At 41.7% G+C, this 27,050-nt stretch overlaps 2 protein-coding genes across 4 annotated transcripts; both read left to right on the top strand.

The window, feature by feature from the left end:
• The first annotated feature begins 120 nt into the window (after positions 1-120).
• Positions 121-8,019, top strand: LOC139389710 (AT-rich interactive domain-containing protein 5A-like). 3 transcript variants are annotated; one of them, XM_071136613.1, is made up of 7 exons: positions 121-242; positions 1,726-1,808; positions 4,645-4,800; positions 5,026-5,078; positions 5,675-5,772; positions 5,869-6,028; positions 6,154-8,019. In XM_071136613.1, the coding sequence occupies exons 3-7, from the start codon at positions 4,647-4,649 to the stop codon at positions 7,417-7,419; spliced, it is 1,731 nt and encodes a 576-aa protein (XP_070992714.1). In that variant the 5' UTR covers positions 121-242; positions 1,726-1,808; positions 4,645-4,646; the 3' UTR covers positions 7,420-8,019. The 3 variants fall into 3 exon arrangements, with proteins under 3 accessions (XP_070992714.1, XP_070992715.1, XP_070992716.1); XM_071136614.1 differs by having other exon boundaries at positions 5,890-6,028; positions 6,154-7,845; XM_071136615.1 differs by having other exon boundaries at positions 159-242; positions 4,635-4,800; positions 6,154-7,845.
• Positions 8,020-8,132: 113 nt separating this feature from the next.
• On the top strand, positions 8,133-14,272 carry LOC139389781 (DNA replication complex GINS protein SLD5-like). The gene is made up of 8 exons (XM_071136728.1): positions 8,133-8,422; positions 8,616-8,702; positions 8,798-8,911; positions 9,016-9,113; positions 9,247-9,335; positions 9,488-9,578; positions 13,256-13,360; positions 13,735-14,272. The coding sequence occupies exons 1-7, from the start codon at positions 8,315-8,317 to the stop codon at positions 13,350-13,352; spliced, it is 684 nt and encodes a 227-aa protein (XP_070992829.1). The 5' UTR covers positions 8,133-8,314; the 3' UTR covers positions 13,353-13,360; positions 13,735-14,272.
• The last annotated feature ends 12,778 nt before the right edge of the window (positions 14,273-27,050 follow it).

Genomic DNA, 27,050 nt, shown 5'->3' with positions numbered 1-27,050 from the left:
GTAAACAATTATTAAAACTGTGCTTCAATGTGCCTTGAGCCTATTATTAGGTGTTCAGAAAGCTGCTATCAAAAACTCTAACTCCCAGACTCACTTGCTGTCCCCCGAGACATGACGAACCAATGATGATCCACTGAAGACGTCTTATTTCGAGGTGTGCTGAATTAGAGGCGCTTCTTGAATAAGGTTGTGCTGAAACAAAGTAAACGATCTTCGGGATTCAACGTATTGTTTTGTAATGAGTAAGTATTTTTTTTTAAATGCTAAGTACCATCAGCTTTCATTGTTTTAGTTGGAGAATAATCTAAATGTTTTGGCAAATACACTTAGTTATAATGATGATGTAGCCTGGAAATTGTGGCACTGTTTAATAACATTTGCAATCAGACAACAGCCTATTGTTTTTAGTAACGTCGATCACACTTTCAAATTTTAATAACACGAAATAAAATGTGATGGGAGGTTGTGAAATTGTGCTTAAGGTAGGCTACATTGCCTGGGGCAGGTAGGATATTGTAAGGATGCAAGTTAACTGACAAAGTTTTTTTTAATAGAGACATAAATTACATGCATGTACGTACGTTCATACATGACAAGGGAAGTTTATGCAAATGTTATAATTTGTATACTAAATTAACTTTTTCGTTTAATAAAAAGCACTAAGCAGAAACATTTGAAATGCCTTATTCAAGCAATATAGAAATATTAGTAGCATTCCTAATGACTGGTTTGGAGCTTATAACACTGGAATACAACCCAGATATGGTCAATTGCAATTTATCAAGACTTAAGCAGGTTACTTTAAACTGTAGATTAATTTGAATGAGATAGAAAAAATACTTGTGATTCATTGGAAGTACCTCAATTACATATCTTTTTCTTTAAAAAAGTCCTTCATACATTGACCAAAGTACATATTTGAACAGATGAAATAGAGAAGTTCTATAGAAAGCATGATTCATGCTGTAAACCACAGCTCAGGAAATGGCTGATCTCGAAAGAGAAGCATATATTGGGTGAGGAAGAGATAAGAATGTGGTTGTTCACAGTTCATGGACAATGACAAATACGTTTGACAGTTGTCAGGATGGAACATGGACCGATTCGCTTTCAACCTTTTTATGTCTTATACATTCGGATCAGTAATAAGGTTTTTCTCTGGCAGCTAACAATGACATGTTGTACCTAAAAATGATGGAGGGATTTGGTCTTGGGTTTGGTGTATGATCATTTGTTTTCGTTTATTCACCAACACATGCAAATGAAAAACTGAAAACCAAATAAAACTGTATGCCTTTTACATTACATTTCTCATTTTCATTCATGTTGTAATGCTTTCATATCAGGAAGGGTACCACATAACTGCGGTTAGACTCATAAGCAGGAAGTGGTTTTGTAACCATGTGGTTTTATATTAGAACTGAATTTTCTTTTGTCGGTACTGGAGTGTGTGTTAGTTTACAAAATATTCAGTAATAGATCACAAGTCCACTCTTTCTTGCTGCTGGCACATGACTGGAAATGCAACCATAGGGGAACTACAGAATCAGCCTTTCACATAGGAAGGGTTTTATTGTGTCTTGTTCTGGATCACCTGGTCTGCCTGATGATGAATATGGGACATACACCATTCTTTGCTTACAGTTCACACATGCCCTGTATGGAGTGGAGGGTGTGTGCTCTCGCATAGTTGTGACGATTTTTTCCCCCTGTGTTCTGTGGCAGTATTAGATCCTGAAGGGGAGCGAGACACCAGTAAGAGACCAGTCAGGGAGGAGGGCAGAGGTGTGGAGGGGACACTGAACCAGGTGAGACGGGACACTGTCATTTATCACTCATAAGGACTCCAGGCAGCTTGAGACACTTTCAGTACGCTCACATCCTTAATTTCTTATTTGTGTTTCATTTCCCCACTGCTTTCAGTTCTCTATTTCTTCAAAAATCAAATAAGCATATCAACTATTAGGCTTGTGTAAGGGGTGAATTTTCTCTGAAAAATGGTATGTTTTCTTCTTCTTTACAGAAGTTGTAAAATAACAAAACCACAAGTCACCTGAAGTCACATGCATGTCTTCTCTGATATGTCTGAATTCATGTGTGGCCATACAATTTAAAAACACAAATATATCTAAAGGGAATGATTTCTGCAATTAGAAAATTAAATGGAATGTGAAGTACAGAGGCTACCGAAAGTCGAGTGTTTGTTATTGATAAGTGTATTTTATGTTTATGGTTTGCGTATGTTCATTGTGGCATAAATTCACAATTTTGTTTTGTCATCATCATAGGAAATAATATTGCTAAGTGTCATGTTGCAATATCACAAGTCTGAACGTTTTAGCTTATTCACAAATGAGTAATAGGAGGAAGGTGATTATTTTATGTGGGAGTTAAGTGGGTGGTGTATTATGGAGTGTGAAAGAATATACATACACATTTCCCTGTAATCTATCTACACATACAGAAACTGCAGGAGTTCCACTCAGACACAGTTCTGGTAATTGAAGATTTGAAAATAAAAGTTAGAGCAGAGAAGCATCAAATTTCCAAGACACTGATCTGAGATGAAAGACTGTGGTTTCTGTGGTGACAAGTGGCCTGTTGATAGCATCAACCTGGCACCAATCAACGTGAGTCTTGTTGACACATTGACATCAACATCTCCTACGCCCTTTTCCAAAATGTGAATGTGGGGGAAATGTAGAGGCTGTTTACTGACAGTCTTTCACAGCGATATTCATGCTTATTTTAGTGTGTGGTTTACTGTGATGTATATTGTATGCTGGGCTTCATGACTCGGACTGCAGTTGTTTCCTGTCTGAAACCGATGTCACATGGAGCTGACTGACATCTCTCTGTTTTGTGGTCCAGCCATGAATAGAATGCATTTATTCAATATAGTATACAAATAAATGAACAACTGGCTTGCTTATCTTATAGTACTTACTGTAAACCTGTTCAATAGTCATGTGCAACTAATACATTACGTTTTTAGAAAAATACTATTGAATATTTTCTGGAAATGTATTGCCCTATATGACTAATCCATATTCCAGTCATACATGCTTTGTCTTTGTTCTTATGAAATTTGTATTGTAACTCATTGACTAACAGATTAGATGTGAAGATGGCTGTGTATGTCATTAACAATTATTCTACAACTCTGTAAAGTACTTAACCATTTAAAAATATATATTTTGTTGAAAATGACCTAAAACGCAACGTAACTCATCTATCCATAGCAAGAGAAAGAGTTGCAGCTGGCCAGTCAAGGCAGGAAGAAGAAAGTGAGAGAGCATTGCATGGTGTTAGTGGAGAAGCTCATGGATGAACGATGGGCTGTTGTAGCTGGGAACTGTATCTATGGGACAGCTGTAAAGAGCTGTGAGTCAGTCAGTGCTATCCCAAATAGGGGCCTACATCTTCACTATGACTCACCACTGGGTCCCGCTTCTCGGAACCAGTAACCACAGATAGGAACCTGATTCAATATGAAACTCTGGTTGACTTTTGCCTACAGTGCAGCATACACCACCGAAACAAAATAGTCTCTGTATTTGGTGATTCAGACTGGGATATTGTATTTAACATATGTTTTCATTTTCTACTCTCATTTGATGTAAATGCAATAAAAAATATCAAACCTCTACACTATCTGTCCATACCATGTGCAAATTGAACCTGTATGAATGAACCTGTATACAAAACCAATATTTTCCCTTTCAGAATTTGGACTGTTGCCAAAAATGATATTTTTACAATATTTATAGTACAATCAAATTATGATACGGTATCAGCAGTTTTGGGAATTTCAGCTTCCTATACTTTTGTTATGTTAGTAAGTGTTAGTTTGATCAGTTTAAAGTGTCATATACACTTCTCATCCTGACGAGTGCAGTGAATTTGAGGACATTTATTGGTGAGCACTGGGGTTAATTTCTGCTTGCCTCTACTGTTTCATTTCTCATTTGGTATCCACCGCATGTTGTGACTTTTCTACTCGTTAGTGTTTGCTTACACAAAGCTTAAACAGAGTTCATAAAAATCAATTCCTGAAATATGCCTCTGAAAACAACTCTATGCTACACCAATAGCACTACTGATAATTGCAAACAAAATGTCCTTACTTCACTTTTTTTTGCATGGAACAGATTCTAATCATGTGAACTACTTCCTACGCTACTCAGTCTTTGTCATTTCTAAATTAAATTCATCCCATTCACTTTCATGTCAGTGGAAAATATATGTGTAACAAAGGGCTTGTGAGTAAAGGCTTTGTGGGGGAAAGAGGCCTTTCATACTGGGTAAAAAAAAACTATTCATACCTTCATATTTGTTATTACCAGGTCTAGACCATATGTCTGTTGGTTTCCCTTTTGTACAGGATGTATGGTTACTTATTGAAAGGGGTGGTAAAAGCCAACTCAAATTCTAGTTGTCCAAGAAAGGACAAGTAGTCTGAGAACAGACTTTGTTGCAATCAACAACATAAAAATGATTTCCTATTTTAAGATTGGTTTATTTGCTCATTGCAGTTCTGTTTTGAATAATTACATGTAAAGTAATAGTATGCATTCCTGGAATTGGATTTGCATTTCTATAATTTCTCTCCCTCTTTTGTCGATCTGGTGGTCTCTACTGCAGCGATGGAGATTTCTGACTCGGCCAGTGACTGTGAGGAGAGGCCCAGTTCTAGCACAATGGAGCCAGAGGAGAGGTCCTTCACAGCAGGTTTGCACTGTTTCATGAAGGACCGTGGCACACCCATCGAGAGGATACCACACCTGGGATTTAAGCAGAGTGAGTCCATGTTCAAAGCATATAGCCATAGCTTTATCACCCAATCTCTATCTGCATACATTATTATATAGATTAATTTCCTCTGCTCAGAGCACCTCAATCTCGACCGTAGTTTGAAGTAAATGCATGTGTTAAGACCATCTCATCATACTGTAGCTTCATAGCGAACATTATTAATTATATCATTGTGCAATGTCCCCATGGAGTTCAAATTTCTACTTGCAGTTAACCTGTGGAAAATCTACAAAGCTGTCGAGAAGCTTAGTGGTTACGACTCAGTGAGTACACCCATATATAGTACAGAATCATTCAATATCTTCACCAGACATAGGTTGTTGCTGTTTTTTTACACTTGACCTGATTGTTGATCATACATACAGAGATGGCAGTGGCAGCTACTCTCCTTGTATATATTTGTTATGTTGTCAAAGAGACCACGCAGCTTAGCATCTTGCGTGGCACATTAGCTTTAGTTGACAGGATGTTAACATGATTGTTCCTACCACATTAAGAGCCGAGTCCACACTAGGCTGCCAACATGAACCTGGCCATGTAGCCTACCGTTCTACTGCTTTGTTCTCTTTGGCTGAATGAAGTTTCCACTCGGTGGCATGTGTACACGCCCAATGCGCTGAGAGAGGAAGGGTTTCTCTGAAATGCCACTTGAGTCAGATTTCACAGGAGCTTGGCCAATAGGACCTTGTTCTCTATTTTAGTAATGGGCCATTCATTTAAGCTCCCTCTATATATTCTTAATTAGTTCCAAAAGACAGATTAAGCATTGTCTTATACTGTACGTCAAATATAGGAATAGTGATTCTGGATGAGTGTCTTAAAGGTGCATGTTTGCTCACTATGGTGTATGATCCAACAGGTGACATCGCGGCGGCTGTGGAAGAATGTGTATGATGAGCTGGGCGGCAGCCCAGGCAGCACCAGCGCTGCTACCTGCACCCGCAGACACTATGAGAGGTGAGGACAGATACTGCTTTGCTCCCGCTAACCTGTCAGTCAAATCACTCCATCTCTACCTGTTTTCATGGTGTCATCTGTTTGTGTTAAATACAGGCTTGTTTTACCCTTTGAGAGACAGTTGAGGGGGGAGGAGGACAAACCTCTGCCTCCAAGCAAACCGCGCAAACAGTATAAGAGGAGTCCAGACGGCAAGGGGAGAAAGTCTGAGGGCAAGAGGAAGAGGCCCCATCTGGAAAAGGAGACAGACTCTGAGGTACCTCACCTTTTACCTGTTAATGGCCATTGTCATAACAAAGTCACTTCCTGTTCTTTATTACTCCTGCCTATGTACCCCACCTGTATGAGTTTAAATGACCTCTACATGTTGTCTTGTTACAGGGCCAGGTACATTCTACTCCATTGTCTCCATGGACTACTCCATCTGAAAGCCTCCACCCAGACCATCCTCCACCAATCAGTGAGACTACCGTGTGTGACGACCTCTCTTCCTCAGCATGCACCCTATCCCGCCCAGCCCAGGGCCCTACCTCATGCCCCTGGAGAGGAAGTCAGCTCCAGTCTGCTGCTGCAGATATCATCTCTCCTCTGGAGAAGAAGAAGCGTATGGCCCAGGCCAGCCTGAGCGAGTCCCAGGACTCACAGAGCGCCAGACAGGGGGACTGTAAGGGCAGGCCCTCTGTGATCCACTGCTCCCAGTCCCCAGGGCTGTTCCTTCCCAGCCGGACACGCACTACCTCTGAGGGCTCTCCTCTCCCTCCGTCCTCCTCCTCCTCCCGTAGCCCGTCCCCCTACTCCATCTCTTCTGAGGACTGTCCAGCACTAACTGAAGACAGGCCCCCAGTACCAAAACCAGAAGTACCCCTTCATTTTTCCAGCAACCCTATATCTGCCCACAGTGGGGTCCACAAGCCTCAGACCTGCAGCCCTGATGTCAAGGAATATGTTGGCTTCCCTGGAGGACAAAGAGATTTCCCTCAGGTCAGCCCCCTACCAGTTGAAACTGTCTCTATCAAAGGTCGAAGTAAAAACTCTGTATGGAGCCCTGTCTGCAATGGGAGTAACAGACATCCAGCTCACCAAATACCCCCACCAACGTCTTGCACATATACTGTTAGGTCTTGCTTGGTTCCATCCACCTCTAGTTTCACCAAGGTTTATCCCAAGTCTATGGAGTCTTTGCGGCCTATACCCTTTCAGCCAGGTTACACATTCCATCAGAACCCAAATAGGCCCATGTTGCATGATGACCGTCTGATCTATAAGAAGAAACTACAGATGGTCCCTCGACATTATCAGACGGAGAAGAAGCAGAAGTCCAGGACAATGTTGCCCAAGCCACTTCCAACTCAACAGCCTGTGTTCCACCCTAATGCCAGCATCCCAGTGTCCTACCTCATCCCAGCCTATGACAGGACAAGGGGAGACTCTGGGCAGAAGCCACCTGTACACCCTCTCTTTATACCTACCCACGTCAGACTGTCCCAGTCCCAGACCAGCCCTATGTACCGCCATGTCCCAACGGGACACACACATACTTCCTCTTATGAGCCTGCTATCTACTCCTATCCCTTTCACATTCCTATGTGTAATCCCCATACTGGATACAGCATCACTGGTGTGCATTATCCTCACACCAGGCTTTGATAGCCCCACTCTCAGACTCAAGGCCTACTGACAATGTGACAAGTCAAACAGAGATAATGACAGTACCTGCTTCGTTCTAGACATTTTCAAAACTTGCCTCGAACACTGCTGCATTCTATGTGAGTGATCAACAGGGAAACATTGTTGTGATTGTTATGCTGAGATGTGCTCCCCTCCATGGCAACTGACAGAATTGCACTGATTAAAAGGACTATACTTTCTGTATTTGTAACAATAACTTTGAGGTTTACTGCTATGCCCATGTGCTTTTACGGTATGATCCAATCATTTTACATTGATATAATATATGAAACAACACAGATTTATTTTTCTATTTCTGAATAAAATCTAAAACTATTCCTGTCTCATCCTAGCCTGTATTCTTTGGTAAGTAACCATGGTATTTTTTTCTACAATATTTGAATGACATTGGAGCCAAATTAAACTTCAAATTAACATGCTCCATGATAAATGTTTGAGAAATGGGACATAGCACTTGATCCATGGAAAGTAAACTACTGTTCATTAAATTAAATATTTCATAAATGTCCCTAGCACAGGGCAATGCCTGAGCTGAAATAAACATAGTTTTGCAAATAATACTTGTATTGTATTTACTGTAGGCGTAAACCAAACACTGCGCGTTTGTTGCGCACGTTTGAATGTCTCCGACGCCTTGACGCGTTGTATTCCGTTGGCGGGAACTTTAACCGGAAGTGTGTGTTTTTTGTTTGTTGTTTCTGTGTTGTGCTGTCGAAATCGAGCTTTACAGTATTGTTATTTGTAGTTGTAATGTAGAATGTTAACATTCTGCGTAGTTCAGCAGAGTACCAACGTTTTCTGGTCTGCCGTTGAATAATTATTGTAGACTAAGCAAGTCCGCTGAAGAGCAATCATGTCGGATGCGATGTCTGATGATCATGATGCCAGCGACATGAGCGGAGGAGATGACGGCCAAGAAGATGTGATGACTCCATCGGAACTGATTAGGAAACTGGAAGAGGTAGATAACTAACTAACTAGCTAGCTAGCAATGTTCACTATACTGTAGCCAGACACACATGTTTTGCAATGCACAGATCCTGTCAATACAAAAAAAGACCTTGTCACTGCTGCTACTCTATCATTGCGTGTGTGTGTGTGTGCGCGTGTGCGTGTGTGTGTGTGTGCGTGTGTGTGTGCTCCTCTGTCCCCAGGCTTGGCTGAATGAGAAGTTCTCTCCTGAGCTTCTGGAGAACAAGTCAGAGAGGGTGGAGTGTGTGATGGAGCAGCTGACTCACATGGTAAATGGTGGTGGGGTGCAGCAGCTGTGTCTCTGTGAGCATGAAGGTTCCAGTAATAATAACAGGACTACTACCTTGTGTGATTCTGTTGACAGGAGGCCAATCTGCAGCGGGTTAGGAAGGGTGATATGAAAGCCAGTGTCCACCGCATGGAGATTGACAGGATTCGCTATGTCCTCAGCAGCTACCTCCGCTCTCGCCTCCAAAAGGTAACAACATCCCAGCATGGTGTTTAATGATGTTCTTATGAGAGGGACTATAAATCAACGCTCGGACTGACACCGTTCTCTCTGGTCCTTTGTTACCTATGTAGATTGAGAAGTTTTTCCCTCATGTCCTGGAGAAAGAGAAATCTCGAGCGGAGGGAGATGCTTCGTTCCTGTCTCCAGAGGAGTTTGCCTTTGCCAAAGAGTGAGTGTTTTGTTGACGTTGCCGTTTGTGGTTATAATGACTGTAGCTGGACGAAAGTCTGTGCGTTGTTTGAATGTCTTATTTACTTCCATTATTACTATCGTATGTGCTGTGTTCCATCTCTTCCATTCAGATATTTGGCCAACACAGAGACCTATCTGAAGGCTGTAGCTCTGAAACACATGCCCCCAAATCTACAGACAGTGGATATGCTAAAAGCAGGTGAGGCCTGGCAAGGTATTATTTACTATAAACAATATTCTGATGGGCTGCTTGTAAAAAATATCAGTGGCATAATGTTTAATGTGCATGGATGGAAGCATTGTATTCACATGCCAGGTGATTAACTCCCATGTGTAATGATGTGTACCCAGTGCCAGAGCCCTGTCTGGACTCCTTTGTGTTCCTGCGTGTGAGGGCGAGACAGGAAAACATCTTGGTGGAACCTGAGACAGACGACCAGAGGTACAGTATCACATATGAGCATTGGACTGATTGATGGGTGCTACAGCTTCACGAGAGCAGCTCCATTTTTATTTGGAAAGGCTTACTACTATCTCATTTTGATGATGAAGTATCAAGATTCAAGAATAAAGTCATGATTTGGATGTTATTTATCAAATCAAATTTTATTTGTCACATACACATGGTTAGCAGATGTTAATGTGAGTGTAGCGAAATGCTTGTGCTTCTAGTTCCGACAATGCAGTAATAACCAACAAGTAATCTAACTAACAATTCCAAAACTACTGTCTTATACACAGTGTAAGGGGATAAAGAATATGTACATAAGGATATATGAATGAGTGATGGTACAGAGCAGCATAGGCAGTATACAGTAGATGGTATCGAGTACAGTATATACATGAGGTGAGTATGTAAACAAAGTGGCATAGTTAAAGTGGCTAGTGATACATGTATTACATAAGGATGCAGTCGATGATATAGAGTACAGTATATACGTATGCATATGAGATGAATAATGTAGGGTAAGTAACATTATATAAGGTAGCATTGTTTAAAGTGGCTAGTGATATATTTACATCATTTCCCATCAATTCCCATTATTAAAGTGGCTGGAGTTGAGTCAGTGTCAGTGTGTTGGCAGCAGCCACTCAATGTTAGTGGTGGCTGTTTAACAGTCTGATGGCCTTGAGATAGAAGCTGTTTTTCAGTCTCTCGGTCCCAGCTTTGATGCACCTGAACTGACCTCGCCTTCTGGATGATAGCGGGGTGAACAGGCAGTGGCTCGGGTGGTTGATGTCCTTGATGATCTTTATGGCCTTCCTGTAACATCGGGTTGTGTAGGTGTCCTGGAGGGCAGGTAGTTTGCCCCCGGTGATGTGTTGTGCAGACCTCACTACCCTCTGGAGAGCCTTACGGTTGTGGGCGGAGCAGTTGCCGTACCAGGCGGTGATACAACCCGCCAGGATGCTCTCGATTGTGCATCTGTAGAAGTTTGTGAGTGCTTTTGGTGACAAACCGAATTTCTTCAGCCTCCTGAGGTTGAAGAGGCGCTGCTGCGCCTTCTTCACGATGCTGTCTGTGTGAGTGGACCAATTCAGTTTGTCTGTGATGTGTATGCCGAGGAACTTAAAACTTGCTACCCTCTCCACTACTGTTCCATCGATGTGGATAGGGGGGTGTTCCCTCTGCTGTTTCCTGAAGTCCACAATCATCTCCTTAGTTTTGTTGACGTTGAGTGTGAGGTTATTTTCCTGACACCACACTCCGAGGGCCCTCACCTCCTCCCTGTAGGCCGTCTCGTCGTTGTTGGTAATCAAGCCTACCACTGTTGTGTCGTCCGCAAACTTGATGATTGAGTTGGAGGCGTGCGTGGCCACGCAGTCGTGGGTGAACAGGGAGTACAGGAGAGGGCTCAGAACGCACCCTTGTGGGGCCCCAGTGTTGAGGATCAGTGGGGTGGAGATGTTGTTGCCTACCCTCACCACCTGGGGGCGGCCCGTCAGGAAGTCCAGTACCCAGTTGCACAGGGCGGGGTCGAGACCCAGGGTCTCGAGCTTGATGACGAGCTTGGAGGGTACTATGGTGTTGAATGCCGAGCTGTAGTCGATGAACAGCATTCTCACATAGGTATTCCTCTTGTCCAGATGGGTTAGGGCAGTGTGCAGTGTGGTTGAGATTGCATCGTCTGTGGACCTATTTGGGCGGTAAGCAAATTGGAGTGGGTCTAGGGTGTCGGGTAGGGTGGAGGTGATATGGTCCTTGACTAGTCTCTCAAAGCACTTCATGATGACGGAAGTGAGTGCTACGGGGCGGTAGTCGTTTAGCTCAATTACCTTAGCTTTCTTGGGAACAGGAACAATGGTGGCCCTCTTGAAGCATGTGGGAACAGCAGACTGGTATAGGGATTGATTGAATATGTCCGTAAACACACCGGCCAGCTGGTCTGCGCATGCTCTGAGGGCGCGGCTGGGGATGCCGTCTGGGCCTGCAGCCTTGCGAGGGTTAACACGTTTAAATGTCTTACTCACCTCGGCTGCAGTGAAGGAGAGTCTGCATGTTTTCGTTGCAGCATATGTGGCAGAATATGTCTGTATACAGTGTCTTGCAAAAGTATTCATCCCCCTTGGCATTTTTCCTATTTATTTGCATTACAACCTGTAATTTAAATATATTTTTATTTGGATTTCATTTACTGGACATACACAAAGTAGTCAATTGGTGAAGTGAAATGAAAAAAAAAATACTTGTTTCATATATATATATATTTTTTTAATTAATAAAAAAACAACAACACTGAAGTGGTGCATGCATATGTATTCACTCCCTTTGCTATGTAACCCCTAAATAAGATCTGGTGCAACCAATTACCTTCAGAACTCAGATTAGTTAGATTGCACACAGGTGGAATTGATTTAAGTGTCACATGATCTGTCACGTGATCTCAGTGTATGTATATATATATATATATATATATATATATATATATATATATATATATATATATATATACATACACACACACCTGTTCTGAAAGGCCCCAGAGTCTGCAACACCACTAAGCAAGGGGCACCACCAAGGAAGCGGCACCATGAAGACCACGGAGCTCTCCACACAGGTCAGAGACAAGGTTGTGGAGAAGTACAGATCAGTGTTGGGTTATAAAAAAAATCTGAAACTTTGAACATCCCACGGAGCACCATTTAAATCAAATATTATTATTTTTTAAGAATATGGTGCCACAACAAACCTACCAAGAGAGGGCCGCCCACCAAAACTCAAAGACCAGGCAAGGAGGGCATTAATCAGTGTCAACAAAGAGACCAAAGATAACCCCAAAGGAGCTGCAAAGCTCCACAGCAGAGATTGGAGTATCTGTCCATAGGACCACTTTAAGCCGTACACTCCCTAGAGCTGGGCTTTATGGAAGAGTGGCCAGAAAAACAGCCATTGGTTAAAGAAAAAAAATAAGCCTACACGTTTGGTATTCGCCAAAAGGCATGTGGGAGACTCCCTAAACATATGGCCATCAAGGAAAATGCTATGTCTGGTGCAAACCCAACACCTCTCATCACCCCAAGAACACCATCCACACTGTGAAGCATGGTGGTGGCAGCATCATGCTGTGGGGATGTTTTTCATCGGCAGGGTCTGGGAAACTGGTCAGAATTGAAGCAATGACGGATGGTGCTAAATACAGGGAAATTCTTGAGGGAAACCTGTTTCAGTCTTCCAGAGATTTGAGATTGGGACGGAGGTTCACCTTCTAGCAGGACAATGATCCTAAGCATACTGCTAATGCAACATGCGAGTGATTTAAGGGGAAACGTTTAAATGTCTTGGAATAGCCTAGTCAAAGCCCAGACCTCAATCCAACTGAGAATCTGTGGTATGACTTAAATATTGCTGTACACCAGTGGAACCCATCTAACTTGAAGGAGCTGGAGCAGTTTTGTCTTGAAGAATGGGAAAACATTTATTTTAATTCCAGGTTGTAAGGCAATAAATAGGAAAAATGCAAAGGGGGGTGAATACTTTCGCAAGCAACTGTATATGTGTTTTCTATTTACTGTTACTATCTGCAAGAATATACCAGCGTACTCCACAGACATTGTTTTGTTATTTATTGATATTCCTGGTCTTTTACTATTTGACATTTTTTGTCCATTTTCTTTCAGAGAGTATGTTGTGGATCTTGACGAGGGTTCTCAGCATCTGATGCGGTATCGCACTATAGCACCTCTGGTTTCAAGTGGAGCAGTACAGCTAATTTAACTGTCAAGGTACTCAACTAATAGGCCACACTGATTTCCCTCATATCTAATCTATGACACACACACACACACACATCCATACTATGTTTTTAAAATATGTTGGAGTGTGCATGATTCCAATCCAAATCTTACGTAATAGACTGCTTTGTACTGTCATCATTTAAATTTTTAGCCTTTGCTTTTTGCCCTGAACATGGTCTCTTGGCAGGTAACCAAGTTGGATTCTCTCTCTTAGAACGTTTGCTTGAACAACGCATTACCAACACAACGGCAATGCGGCAATTTGCCTCTGAACTGCAACACAACAGGCAATATATTATGTTAGCACGTTTGCAGATCTGTCTCTGTAATAACATAGGCATACTCTATTTGGTCTGTTTTAGGTCCCTCTGTTCTTTGTTCAGTTCCACTTGTGATGGCTGATGACCAGAGGAACACTGACTCCCTTCATTGAACATTGCCTATATTGATTGAAGTACATTGAGGAGGGCTATATGGGCGTTATTTGTGGACTACCAACTCTTCAGGAGCCGGGCATGAACTGGATTGTCTTTTAAATATGTTACTGATTTACGTACCTGAGGACACTCATATCTCTCACATGAAGCCTGCTTTGAGTTGTAATGGTGATCATTGGATATATAGGAGGCTATAAGTGAGAGAGACTTGAGGATGACAGGAATACAATCATGTTATCTACATGTACATTATAAGGTTGAGTGGCACAAACAAATATAGTGGGTGTGTTTGTTATATGTGAGAACACTCTTGCTTTCCAACCACGATGCAAGCATGCCATTGCCATACATTAATTTGTATTTAGAGTGCTGTTGCTGCCTTGGTCTTATGATGTGGTCTATTTCAAATCTGGGTGTGTGAATTGCTTAGACCAATAGAAATAAAGATGTAGATTTATGTTTATAGACAGACTGATATTAATACTTTGACTCCATGGTATGATGTCAAGTCCCCTGTTTTGGGGACCTGTGTGTTTCTGGTGCCGGTTCCGATCGCTTAAATCGATATGTGGACACAAAATGGCTTGCATTGAGCGGTAGCCCTGATTTCTCACGGATAGGAGTATGTCTCTTCTGCCTTTGTGAAGCATGATAAGAAATCTGACACCACTTGAAGCTGGGATATCCCTCCAACCATTTAATTTGGTCTTCCGACTGTCAACTCCTGCCTGAACCCTACGTCACAGCCGCTAACAATGCATATTCCTGGAATCCTTACATCGTAACGCAGCAGGAGAGGGGATTCGTCGCTGTAGCACTTTCAGAGGTCGGTTTATAGCCAGCAATCCAAAGTAATTCATAGATTTCTGTTTGTCATAGATGGACAAGATTAATATGAGATGAAAGGTGAGTTCCTAACGAGTTTAGATCAAGAGAGATCTTTAGAAAATATGTACACTTTCTCTAACACTAAATATATAAATATGTATTTTACAGTTATACTATAGTTAGAAAAAGTACAAGTCATTTCAAGTCTTATGCACACAGTTTTGTGGAATAGGAAATGTATCATATTTGTACTGTGTATTTGAGCTTGTGCCCTCAACTGACTATATCTAACTATTTTTACCAGAAAGGTGAGATTTGAACCTTTCTTGGAGTATGCAGTGTTATTGTTTATGGCCCTCTCATGATAAATCATTACTTTTGGGGATTACGTAGAATACATTTTCAGTTACATTTAAGAGTTTAAGTCTTTAGGAATAGGACCTTTTCTCACGTTGCCCCCTAGTAAATAATGGTTGATCAGCCATAAGCTGTGCACCAACGGTCCACAAAGACACAAGCTGTTTGTAGGTGAGAAGAACACGCCTGCATCATTACATGCATTAATCTTACACACATCCAATGATGCCCAGAATCCCTCTCTTTCTATGCATCAGTAAAACATCTCAGTTGTGTGATCATTTATGAAAGGTCATGCACATACAAACTATGTACTGTACAGTACCTTCAGGAAGTATTCATACCTCTTCACTTATTCCACATTTTGTTGTGTTACAGCCTGAATTCAAAATGGTTTAAAAATACCCCATAATGACAATGTGAAAACATGTTTTTTGAAAATGTTAGCACATTTTTTGAAAATTAAATGCAGAAATGTCTCATTTACATAAGTATTCACACCCCTGAGTCAATACTTTATAGAAGCAACTTTGGCAGGAATTACAGCTGTGAGTCTTTCTGGGTAAGTCTATAAGAGCTTGCCACACCTGGATTGTGCAACATTTGCCCATTATTCTCTGTCAAATTGGTTGTTGATCATTGCTAGACAACCATTTTTAGGTCTCCATAGATTTTCAAATACATTTACACTGAGTCTCCAAAACATTCTATGACACAGACTGACCAGGTGAATCCAGGTAAAAGCTATGATCCCTTATTTATGTCACCTGTTAAATCCACTTTAATCAGGGGAGGAGACAAGTTAAAGAAGGATTTTTAAGCCTCGAGACACTTGAGACATGGATTGTGTATGTGTGCCATTCAGATGGTGAATGTATAAGATGAAATATTTAAGAACCTTTGAATGGGGTATGGTAGTAGGTGCTAGGCACACCGGTTTGAGTGTGTCAAGAACTGCAACACTTGGTTTTTTCACACTATCAAGAGTGGTCCACCACCCAGAGGACATCCAGCATACTTGACCCAACTGTGGAAAGCATTTTAGTCAGCAAGGCCAGCATCCCTGTGGAATGCTTTTGACACCTTGTAGGGTCCATGCCTCAACGAATTGAGGCTGTTCTGAGGGGAAAAGGGCGTGCAACTCAATATTAGGAAGGCGTTCTTAATGGTTTGTACACTCAGTGTAAGTCAAAACTGTAACTCAGCCACTCAGGAACATTCACTGTCTTCTTGGTAAGCAACTTCAGTGTAGATTTGACCCTGTCTTTTTAGTTTTTTGTGCTGCTGAAATAAAGGTGGATTCATCTCCCAGTGTCTGGTAGAAAGCAGACAGAACTAGACCTCTAGCATTTTGCCTGTGCATAGCGCCATTCTGTTTTTTTTAAACCTGAAAAAAATCATGCCCTTAATGATTACAAGCATATCCATAACATGATGCAGCCACCAGTATACTTGAAAATATGGACAGTGCTACTCAGTAATGTTTCATTTTGGATTTGCCCCAAAAAGAACACTTTGTATTCTGGACAAAACGTTACTTGCTTTGCCGCATTTTTTTGCAGTATTACTTTAGTACCTTGTTGCAAACAGGATGCATGTTTTGGAATATTTTTATTCTGTATACAAGCTTCCTTATTTTCACTCTATCAATTGGGTTAGTATTGTGGAGCAACTGCAATGTTGTTGATCCATCCTCAGTTTTCTCCTTTCACAGCCATCAAACTGTTTTAAGATGACTATGGGCCTCATGGTGAAATCCCTGAGCAGTTTCCTTCCATTCCAGCAACTGAGTTAGGACGGACGCCTGTATCTTTGTAGTGACTTGGTGTATTGATACACCATCCAATGTGTAATTAATAACTTCACCATGCTCAAAGGGATATTCAGTGTATGCTTTATTTTTATTTTTTACCAATCTACCAATGGGGGCTCTTCTAAGTGAGGGCATTGGAAAATCTCCCTGGTCTTTCTGATTCAGTCTGTGTTTGAAATTCATTGCTCGATTAAGGGACCATATCAGATTATTGTGTGTGTGAGGGGTACAGAGATGAGGTAGTCATAAAAAGAATAATGTTAACCACTAGTCCACATGGAACTTATGTGACTTGATAAGTATAATTTTACTCCTGAACTTTCACTGAACAAAAATATAAATGCAACATGTAAGGTGTTGAAATAAAAGATCCCAGAAATGTTCCATACGCACAAAAAGCTAATTCTCTAAAATGTTGTGCAAAAATTTGTTTACATCCTTGTTAGTGAGCATTTCTCCTTTGCCAAGATAATCCATCCACTTGACAGGTATGGCATAGCAAGAAGTTGACTAAACAGCATGATCATTACACAGGTGCACCTTGTGCTGGGTACAATAAAATGCCACTCTAAAATGTGCAGTTTTGTCACAAAACACAATGCAACAGAAGTCAAAAAATTTGAGGGAGTGTACAATTGGCATGCGGACTGCAGGAATGTGCCATTCATCTGCAGCCATCACCTCATGCCTCAGCATGATAATGCACGGCCCCATGTCTCAAGGATCTGTACACAATTCCTGAAAGCTGAAAATGTCCTAGTTCTTACATGGCCTGCATACTCATCAGACATATCACCAATTGAGCATGTTTGGGATGCTCTGGATCAACGTGTACGACAGCGTGTTCCAGTTCCCGCCAATATCCAGCAACTTCGCACAGTCATTGAAGAGGAGTGAAACAACATTCCACAGGCCACAATCAACAGCCTGATCAACTCTATTCAAAGGAGATGTGTCACGCTACATGAGGCAGAAGGTGTTCACACCAGATACTGACTGATTGTCTGATCCACGTCCATACCTATTTTTTTAAGGTATCTGTGACCAACAGATGCATATCTGTATTCCCAGTCATGTCAAATCCATAGATCAGGGCCTAATTTATTTATTTAAATGGACTGAGTTCCTAATATGAACTGAAACTCAGTAAAATCTTTGAAATTGTTGCATGCTGCATGTATTTTTTTCTTGAGATTATTTATTCTTGTCATAACAAAGGGGTTGAATATTTATTGACTCAATTTCAGCTTTTCATTTTTAATTCATTTGTTGAACTGTCCAAAGACATGATTTCACTTTGACATTATGGGGTATTATTGTGTGTAGGCCAGTGACCAAAAGCTAAATTTAATCCATTTTAAATTCAGGCTGTAGCACAACAAAATATGGAAAAATTCAAGGGGTGTGAATACTTTCTAAAAGGCACTGTAGTTTCACCCACTATATTTGGACAAATATTGAATCATACATTGCCATTAATGCTGATATTGCAGGTGATGCAAGTTAGAATGGGTCATGTTTAATATCTCAGTTTTTAGTAGTCATGGTTTTTCCGGTTATTAGGCTACATCTGGTTGACTCAATATCATCCGCTCAGGGTTCTTTATGGCTCATTGGAAAGATAATCAACTAAGGGTTGTAATTGCATCAGCGTCACAGTATGGGGAACTGCAGCTCATCCTCTTTTAAATAACTAGGTCATTGAGTAATACTGTGTGCGTGAGAGAGTTTTGTTGGGGAAATGATATGTCCCTAAGCAAAACCTTCTGAAGAGATAGACATAGTGGGGTTTTTATAGGAAGGTAGTCTGTTGCATCATTTGTTTTTTCTGAAGCATTTCAAAAGTAATATATTTTCATTACATCACCAGTTGAACTATTAAACTTTAATACTATGAGCCAGGGATCATCAAATAGATTCAGCTGCGGTCCGTTTTTTCATGACAGGATGGTCGGGGGACCGGAAAACGTAATTACAAATCATTTGTAGACTGCAAATTGACTGCAAGAAGCCAAATCAGATATGTTTGACTAAAACAGAATCATTTCAAACCTTGCTTACATTTGGATACAATCACGTCTCTCTGTTATGCATGGGAATACTTGGTAACAGATTCCTTAAGTTAAAATCACTTGGAGCTAATTTCCTGTGGGTTTTACAGTCGTATGTCCAACAATACAAATTCCACAAAAAAATTCATTTTTTTATTTTTATTTTTTCCCCAGAAGACTTGGGGGGCCAAATAAAACCACTCGCAGGCCAAATTCAGTTGGGGAACCCTGCTATAAGTCATACCAGGGTGGCGTGGCTGGAATGATGTCCTTCAAAGACTGAATGATTTGATCATAATAATGATAGGTTGGCTTCTTCTTGGCTTACTAATTTTAACAGCTGAAAGAGAAGGGCTCACACTGCCATACCAGAGAGCTCATGGTCTTTGAGACAGAGTTTAGCTATGTGCTGCAGTACATGCCACAACACATTATTAGGCTACATCTGGTTGACTCAATATCAACAGCTTAGGGTTCTTTACGGCTCATTGAAAAGATAATCAACCAAGGGTAGTAATTGCATCAGCGTGACAGTATGGAGAACTGCAGCTCATCCTCTTCTAAATAACTAGGTCATTGAGTAGTACTGTGTGCGTGAGATGGTTTTGTTGGGGAATTGATATGTTCCTAAAGCAATACATTCTGAAGAGATAGACATAGGCGGGGTTTACAGAGAAAATCATCACTTGTTTTTTCTGAAGAATTTCAAAAGTGATATATTTTCATCACATCACCAGTTAAAACCACCAGCGGGCCAAATTCAGTTGGGGAACCCTGCTATACGCCATACCAGGGTGGCGTGGCTGGAATGATGTCCTTAAAAGACTGAATAATTTGATCATAATAATGATAGGTTGACTTCTTTTTGACTTACCAAGTTTAACAGCTGAAAGAGAAGGGCTCACACACATTGCCAAATCAGTGAGCTCATGGTCTTCCAGACAGATTTTTAGCTACGTGGTGTAGTATATGCCACAACATCTCATCTGGAAACCTGACCTGTGCAGTTGCATATACAGTGGGGCAAAAAAGTATTTAGTCAGCCACCAATTGTGCAAGTTCTCCCACTTAAAAAGATGAGAGAGGCCTGTAATTTTCATCATAGGTAGACTTCAACTATGACAGACAAAATGAGAAGACAAAAATCCAGAAAATCACATTGTAGGATTGTTAATGAATTTATTTGCAAATTATGGTGGAAAATAAGTATTTGGTCAATGACAAAAGTCTATCTCAATACTTTGTTATATACCCTTTGTTGGCAATGACAGAGGTCAAACGTTTTCTGTAAGTCTTCACAAGGTTTTCACACACTGTTGCTGGTATTTTGGCCCATTCCTCAATGCAGATCTCCTCTAGAGCAGTGATGTTTTGCGGCTGTTGCTGGGCAACACGACTTTCAACTCCCTCCAAAGATTTTCTATGGGGTTGAGATCTGGAGACTGGCTAGGCCACTCCAGGACCTTGAAATGCTTCTTACAAAGCCACTCCTTCGTTGCCCGGGCGGTGTGTTTGGGATCATTGTCATGCTGAAAGACCCAGCCACGTTTCATCTTCAATGCCCTTGCTGATGGAAGGAGGTTTTCAATCAAAATCTCACGATACATGGCCCCATTCATTCTTTCCTTTACAAGGATCAGTCGTCCTGGTCCCTTTGCAGAAAAACAGCCCCAAAGCATGATGTTTCCACCCCCATGCTTCACAGTAGGTATAGTGTTCTTTGGATGCAACTCAGCATTCTTTGTCCTCCAAACACGACGAGTTGAGTTTTTACCAAAAAGTGATATTTTGGTTTCATCTGACCATATGACATTCTCCCAATCTTCTTCTGGATTATCCAAATGCTCTCTAGCAAACTTCAGACAGGCCTGGAAATGTACGGGCTTAAGCAGGGGGACACGTCTGGCACTGCAGGATTTGAGTCCCTGGCGGCGTAGTGTGTTACTGATGGTAGGCTTTGTTACCTTGGTCCCAGCTCTCTGCAGGTCATTAACTAGGGCCCCCCCTTATGGTTCTGGGATTTTTGCTCACCGTTCTTGTGATCATTTTGACCCCACGGGGTCAGATCTTACGTGGAGCCCCAGATCGAGGGAGATTATCAGTGGTCTTGTATGTCTTCCATTTCCTAATAATTGCTCCCACAGTTGATTTCTTCAAACCAAGCTGCTTACCTATTCAGATTCAGTCTTCCCAGCCTGGTACAGGTCTACAATTTTGTTTCTGGTGTCCTTTGACAGCTCTTTGGTCTTGGCCATAGTGGAGTTTGGAGTGTGACTGTTTGAAGTTGTGGACAGGTGTCTTTTATACTGATAACAAGTTCAAACAGGTGCCATTACTACAGGTAACGAGTTGAGGACAGAGGAGCCTCTTAAAGAAGAAGTTACAGGTCTGTGAGAGCCAAAGATCTTGCTTGTTTGTAGGTGACCACATACTTATTTTCCACCATAATTTGCAAAACAAATCATAAAAAATCCTACAATGTGATTTTCTGGATTTTTTTTTCTCATTTTGTCTGTCATAGTTGAAGTGTACCTATGATGAAAATTACAGGCCTCTCTTTTTAAGTGGGAGAACTTGCACAATTGGTGGCTGACTAAATACTTTTTTGCCCCCACTGTATACTGTACACAGCGTATACCGAACATTAGGAACACCTTCCTAACATTGAGTTGTTTGTTTGTTTTGGCACCTTTAAACACCTCTTATTATCACATCTATGCACGCAACCACTCACTTACACTACTGACTACATACACCATTGTTTATTGTATATAGGTTACTTCAGTTATTAAATATATTTTTGTTGTTCCTTATCTCAATGTTGTCTCCCTTTTTGTTACGGGCTTTGAGCCGGTTCGTGACGATACCCTATAATGACAAAGCAAAAACAGGTTTGAATTTTTATTTAACATTTTTTTTACACAGAAATATCAAATTTACACAAGTATTAAGACCCTTTACTAAGTACTTTGTTGAAGCACCTTTGACAGTGATTACAGCTTCAACTCTTCTTGGGTATGACTCTACAAGCTTGGCAAACCTGTATTTGAGGGGTTTTTCCTATTCTTCTCTGCAGATCCTCTCAAGCTCTGTCAGGTTGGATTGGGAGCGTTGCTTCATAGCTATTTTCAGGTCTCTCAGATATGTTCAATCGGGTTCAAGTCCGGGCTCTGGCTGGGCCACTCAAGGACATTCAGAGACTTGTCCCGAAGCCACTCCTGCTTTGTCTTGGCTGTGTGCTTAGGGTCGTTGTCATTGTCGTAGGTCTCTCTGGAGCAGGTTTTCATTAAGGATCTCTCTCCGTTCATCTTTGCCTCAATCCTGACTAGTCTCCCAGTCCCTGCCTCTGAAAAACATCCCCACAGCATGATGTTGCCACCACCATGCTTTGCCGTAGGAATTGTGCCAGGTTTCCTCCAGATGTGACGCTTGGCATTCAGGCCAAAGAGTTCAATCTTGGTTACATCAGACCAGATAATCTTGTTTCTAACGGTCTGAGAGTTTTTAGGTGACTTTTGGCAAACTTCAAGCAGGCTGTCATGTACCTTTTACTGAGGAGTGGCTTCTGTCTGGCCACTCTAACTTAAATGCCTGATTGGTGAAGTGCTGCCTTTCCAAATCATGTCCAATCAATTTACCACAATCAAGTGGACTCCAATCAAGTTGTAAAAACATCTCAAGGATGATCAATGGAAACAGGATGCACCTGAGCTCAATTTCAAGTCTCATAGCAAAGGGTCTGAATACTTATGGAAATAAGGTATCTGTTTTTTATTTTTAATACATTTGCTAAAATGTTTTTGCTTTGTCGTTATGGGGTATTGCATTTAGATTGAGCCATTTATCTTATTTTATCCATTTTAGAATAAGGCTGTAACGCAGAATGTGGAAAAAGTCAAGAGGTCTGAATACTTTCGGAATGCACTGTATATGACGCAATGTTTTGTGTGAGAAAACCATCAGTAGGGTTGAAAATGCGATGGAAACCCATTTAACTTGTATTTTTTTATTCGGTACATGGGAATTTAACAGCAAAAGGTATTTTATGTGGACTACATCGTCGTGCATAGCCTTTTATCTGCAACAAGTCAATTTGATGGAAACATGGAAACATGCAATTATTGTTTTCATGCGGATTTTTGATTACTTGCATGAAAATGAGTCGCCAATTGGATGGATACCTAGCTACTAATCACGTGTCTATCAACAGTTTTTATGCTAGTAAAGTCATACCGTACATAAAAAAAAAATCACAACTACCTTGATGGAAACAGGAAGTTTCGGTAATAAAAATAAAATGCAGACAGATAATTTGTTCATTTGACATGGTGGGATCTTTTTGTGTAGGTAAAATTGATTATGCGAGAAATGGTGGTGGAAATATTGATATAATAACCATCATATTGAAGTAAACTTGGAGTCACGTGATAATAATGATGATAATGATAATGGCGCCGGAGGAGATGGCTGCCGTTTTACGGTCCGCTAACCAATTGTGCTATTGTGTGTGTTTTTTTGCGTTATTTGTAACTTATTTCACATTATTTGTAACATATCTTATGTTTCACCTAGTCGTGGCTGAATGAAGTGATGAATAACATACAGCTGGCGGGTTTTACACTGTATCGACAGGATAGAACAGCTGCCTCTGGTAAGACAAGGGGTGGTAGTCTATGTATATTTGTAAACAACAGCTGGTGCTCAAGGTTTTTCTCGCCTGAGGTAGAGTATCTCATGATAAGCTGTAGACCACACTATTTACCAAGAGACTTTTCATCTATGTTCTTCGTACCTGTCTATTTACCATCACAAACCGATGCTGGCACTAAGACCGCACTCAATGAGCTGTATACAACCATAAGCAAACAGGAAAACGCTCATCCAGAGGCGGCGCTCCTAGTGGCCGGGGAATTAAATGCAGGGAAACTTACATCTGTTTTACCTCATTTCTACCAGCATATTAAATGTGCAACCAAAGGGAAAAAAACTCTAGATCACCTTTACTCCACACCCAGAGACGTGTACAAAGCTCTCCCTCGCCCTCCATTTGGCAAATCTGACCATAATTATATCCTCCTGTTTCCTGCTTACAAGTTAAAACTAAAGCAAGAAGCCAGTGACTCTGTCAATAAAAAAGTGGTCAGATGAAGCAGATGCTAAGCTACAGGACTGTTTTGCTGGCACAGACAGCATATGTTCCGGGATTCTTCCGATGGCATTGACAAGTACACCACATCAGTCACTGGCTTCATCAATAAGTGTATTGATGACGTCGTCCCCACAGTGACTGTACGTACATACCCCAACCAGTAGCCATGGATTACAGAAAACATCTGCATTGAGCTAAAGAGTAGAGCTGCCGCTTTCATAGAGCGGGACTCTAACCCGGAAGCTTATAAGAAATCCTGCTATGCCCTCCGATGAACCATCAAACAGGCAAAGTGTCAATACAGGACTAAGATTGAATCGTACTACACCGGCTCAGACGCTCGTCGGATGTGGCAGAGCTTGCAAACTATTACAAACTACAAAGGGAAGCACAGCCGCAAGCTGCCCAGTGACATGAGCCTACCAGATGAGCTAAATTACTTCTATGCTCGCTTCGAGGCAAGCAACACTGAAACATGCATGAGAGCATCAGCTGTTCCGGACAAATGTGTGATCACCGCTCTCCGTAGCCGATGTGAGTAAGACCTTTAAACAGGTCAACATTCACAAGGCCACAGGGCCAGACAAATTACCAGGAAGGGTACTCCGAGCATGTGCTAACCAACTGGCAAGTGTCTTCACTGACATTTTTAACTTGTCCCTGACTGAGTCTAATACCAACATGTTTCAAGAAGACCACCATTGCCCCTGTGTCCAAGAACACTAAGGTAACCTTCCTAAATGATTACCGACCTGTAGCACTCACGTTTGTAGCTATGAAGGTCTTTAAAAGGCTGGTTCACATCAACACCATTATCCGAGAATCCCTAGACCCACCCTAATTTGCATACCGCCCCAACAGATCCACAGATGATGCAATCTCTATTGTACTCCACACGGCCCTTTCCCACCTGGACAAAAGGAACACCTATGTGAGAATTCTATTAATTGACTACAGTTCAGCGTTCAACACCATAGTGTCCTCAAAGCTCATCACTAAGCTAAGGACCCTGGGACTAAACACCTCCCTCTGCAACTGGATCCTGGACTTCCTGACGGGCTCCCCCCAGGTGGTAAGGGTAGGTAACAACACATCCGTCATGATGATTCTCAACAAGGGGACCCGTCAGGGGTGCGTGCTCAGTCAGCTCCTGTTCTCCCTGTTCACTCATGACTGCATGATCAGGCAAGACTCCAACACCATCATTAAGTTTGGCGATGACACAAAAGTGGTAGGCCTGATCACCGACAACGATGAGACAGGCTATAGGGAGGAGGCCAGAGACCTGGCCATGTGGTGCCACGATAACATCCTCTGCCTCAACGTGATCAAGGCAAAGGAGATGATTGTGGACTACAGGAAAAGGAGGATAGAGCACACCCCCATTCTCATTGACGGGGTGTAATGAAGCAGGTTGAGAGTTTCAAGTTCCTTGGTGTCCACATCACCAACAAACTATTATTGTCCAAACACACCATGACAGTTGTGAAGAGGGTACGACAAAGCCTATTCCCCCTCAGGAGACTGAAAAGATTTGGCATGGGTTCACAGATCCTTGTACAGCTGCACCATTGAGAGCATCCTGAGTGGTTGCATCACTGCCTGGTATGGCAACTGCTAGGCCTCCGACCGCAAGACACTACAAAGGTAATGCGTACGACCCAGTACATCACTGGGGCCAAGCTTCCTGCCATCCAGGACCTCTATTCCAGGCGGTGTCAGAGGATGGCCCTAAAAATTGTCAAAAACTCCAGCCACCCTAGTCATAGACTGATCTCTCTGCTACCGCATGGCAAGCGGTACCGGAGCGCCAAGTCTCAGTCCAAAAGGCTTCTTAACAGCTTCTACCCCCAAGCCATAAGACTCCTGAACAGCTAATCGAATGGTTACCCAGACTATTTGCATTGTCCCCCCTCCCTTATTTATGCTGCTGCTACTCTCTGTTTATTATCTATGCATAGTCACTTTAACTCAACATGTACACTACCGTTCAAAAGTTTGGGGTCACTTAGAAATGTCCTTGTTTTTGAAAGAAAAGCCATTTTTTGGGTCAATTTTGTCCACCAAACTGTCTCTAACCAGAGTAGAAAGAGGAGTGGGAGTCCCCAGTGCACAACTGAGCAAGTACATTATAGTGTCTAGTTCGCGAAACAGACGCCTCACAAGTCTTCAACTGGCAGCTTCATTAAATAGTACCCGCAAATCACCAGTCTCAACGTCAACAGTGAAGAGGCGACTCCGGGATGCTGGCCTTCTAGGCAGAGTTCCTCTTTCCAGTGTCTGTGTTCTTTTGCCCATCTTAATATTTTATTTTTATTGGCCAGTCTGAGATATGGCTTTTTCTTTGCAACTCTGCTTAGAAGGCCAGCGTCCCGGAGTCGCCTCTTCACTGTTGACGTTGCGAACCCAAAAATGCTGATGCTCCAGACACTCAACTAGTCTAAAGCAGGCCAGTTTTATTGCTTCTTTAATCAAATTGCAAAAGGGTTTTCTAATGATCAATCAGCCTTTTAAAATGATCAACTTGGAATAGTTAACTCAACGTGCCATTGGAACACAGGAGTGATGGTTGTTGATAATGGGCCTCCGTATGCCTACAGTGCCTTGCGAAAGTATTCGGCCCCCTTGAACTTTGCGACCTTTTGCCACATTTCAGGCTTCAAACATAAAGATATAAAACTGTATTTTTTTGTGAAGAATCAACAACAAGTGGGACACAATCATGAAGTGGAACGACATTTATTGGATATTTCAAATTTTTTGACAAATCAAAAACTGAAAAATTGGGCGTGCAAAATTATTCAGCCCCCTTAAGTTAATATTTTGTAGCGCCACCTTTTGCTGCGATTACAGCTGTAAGTTGCTTGGGGTATGTCTCTATCAGTTTTGCACATCGAGAGACTGACATTTTTTCCCATTCCTCCTTGCAAAACAGCTCGAGCTCAGTGAGGTTGGATGGAGAGCATTTGTGAACAGCAGTTTTCAGTTCTTTCCACAGATTCTCGATTGGATTCAGGTCTGGACTTTGACTTGGCCATTCTAA

This window comes from Oncorhynchus clarkii, chromosome 30 (assembly GCF_045791955.1).
Source record: "Oncorhynchus clarkii lewisi isolate Uvic-CL-2024 chromosome 30, UVic_Ocla_1.0, whole genome shotgun sequence".
NCBI classification, from domain to species: Eukaryota; Metazoa; Chordata; class Actinopteri; order Salmoniformes; family Salmonidae; genus Oncorhynchus; species Oncorhynchus clarkii.
The sequence above is the reverse complement of the archived record's forward strand: the minus strand, read 5'-3'. Positions and strand labels throughout refer to the sequence as shown.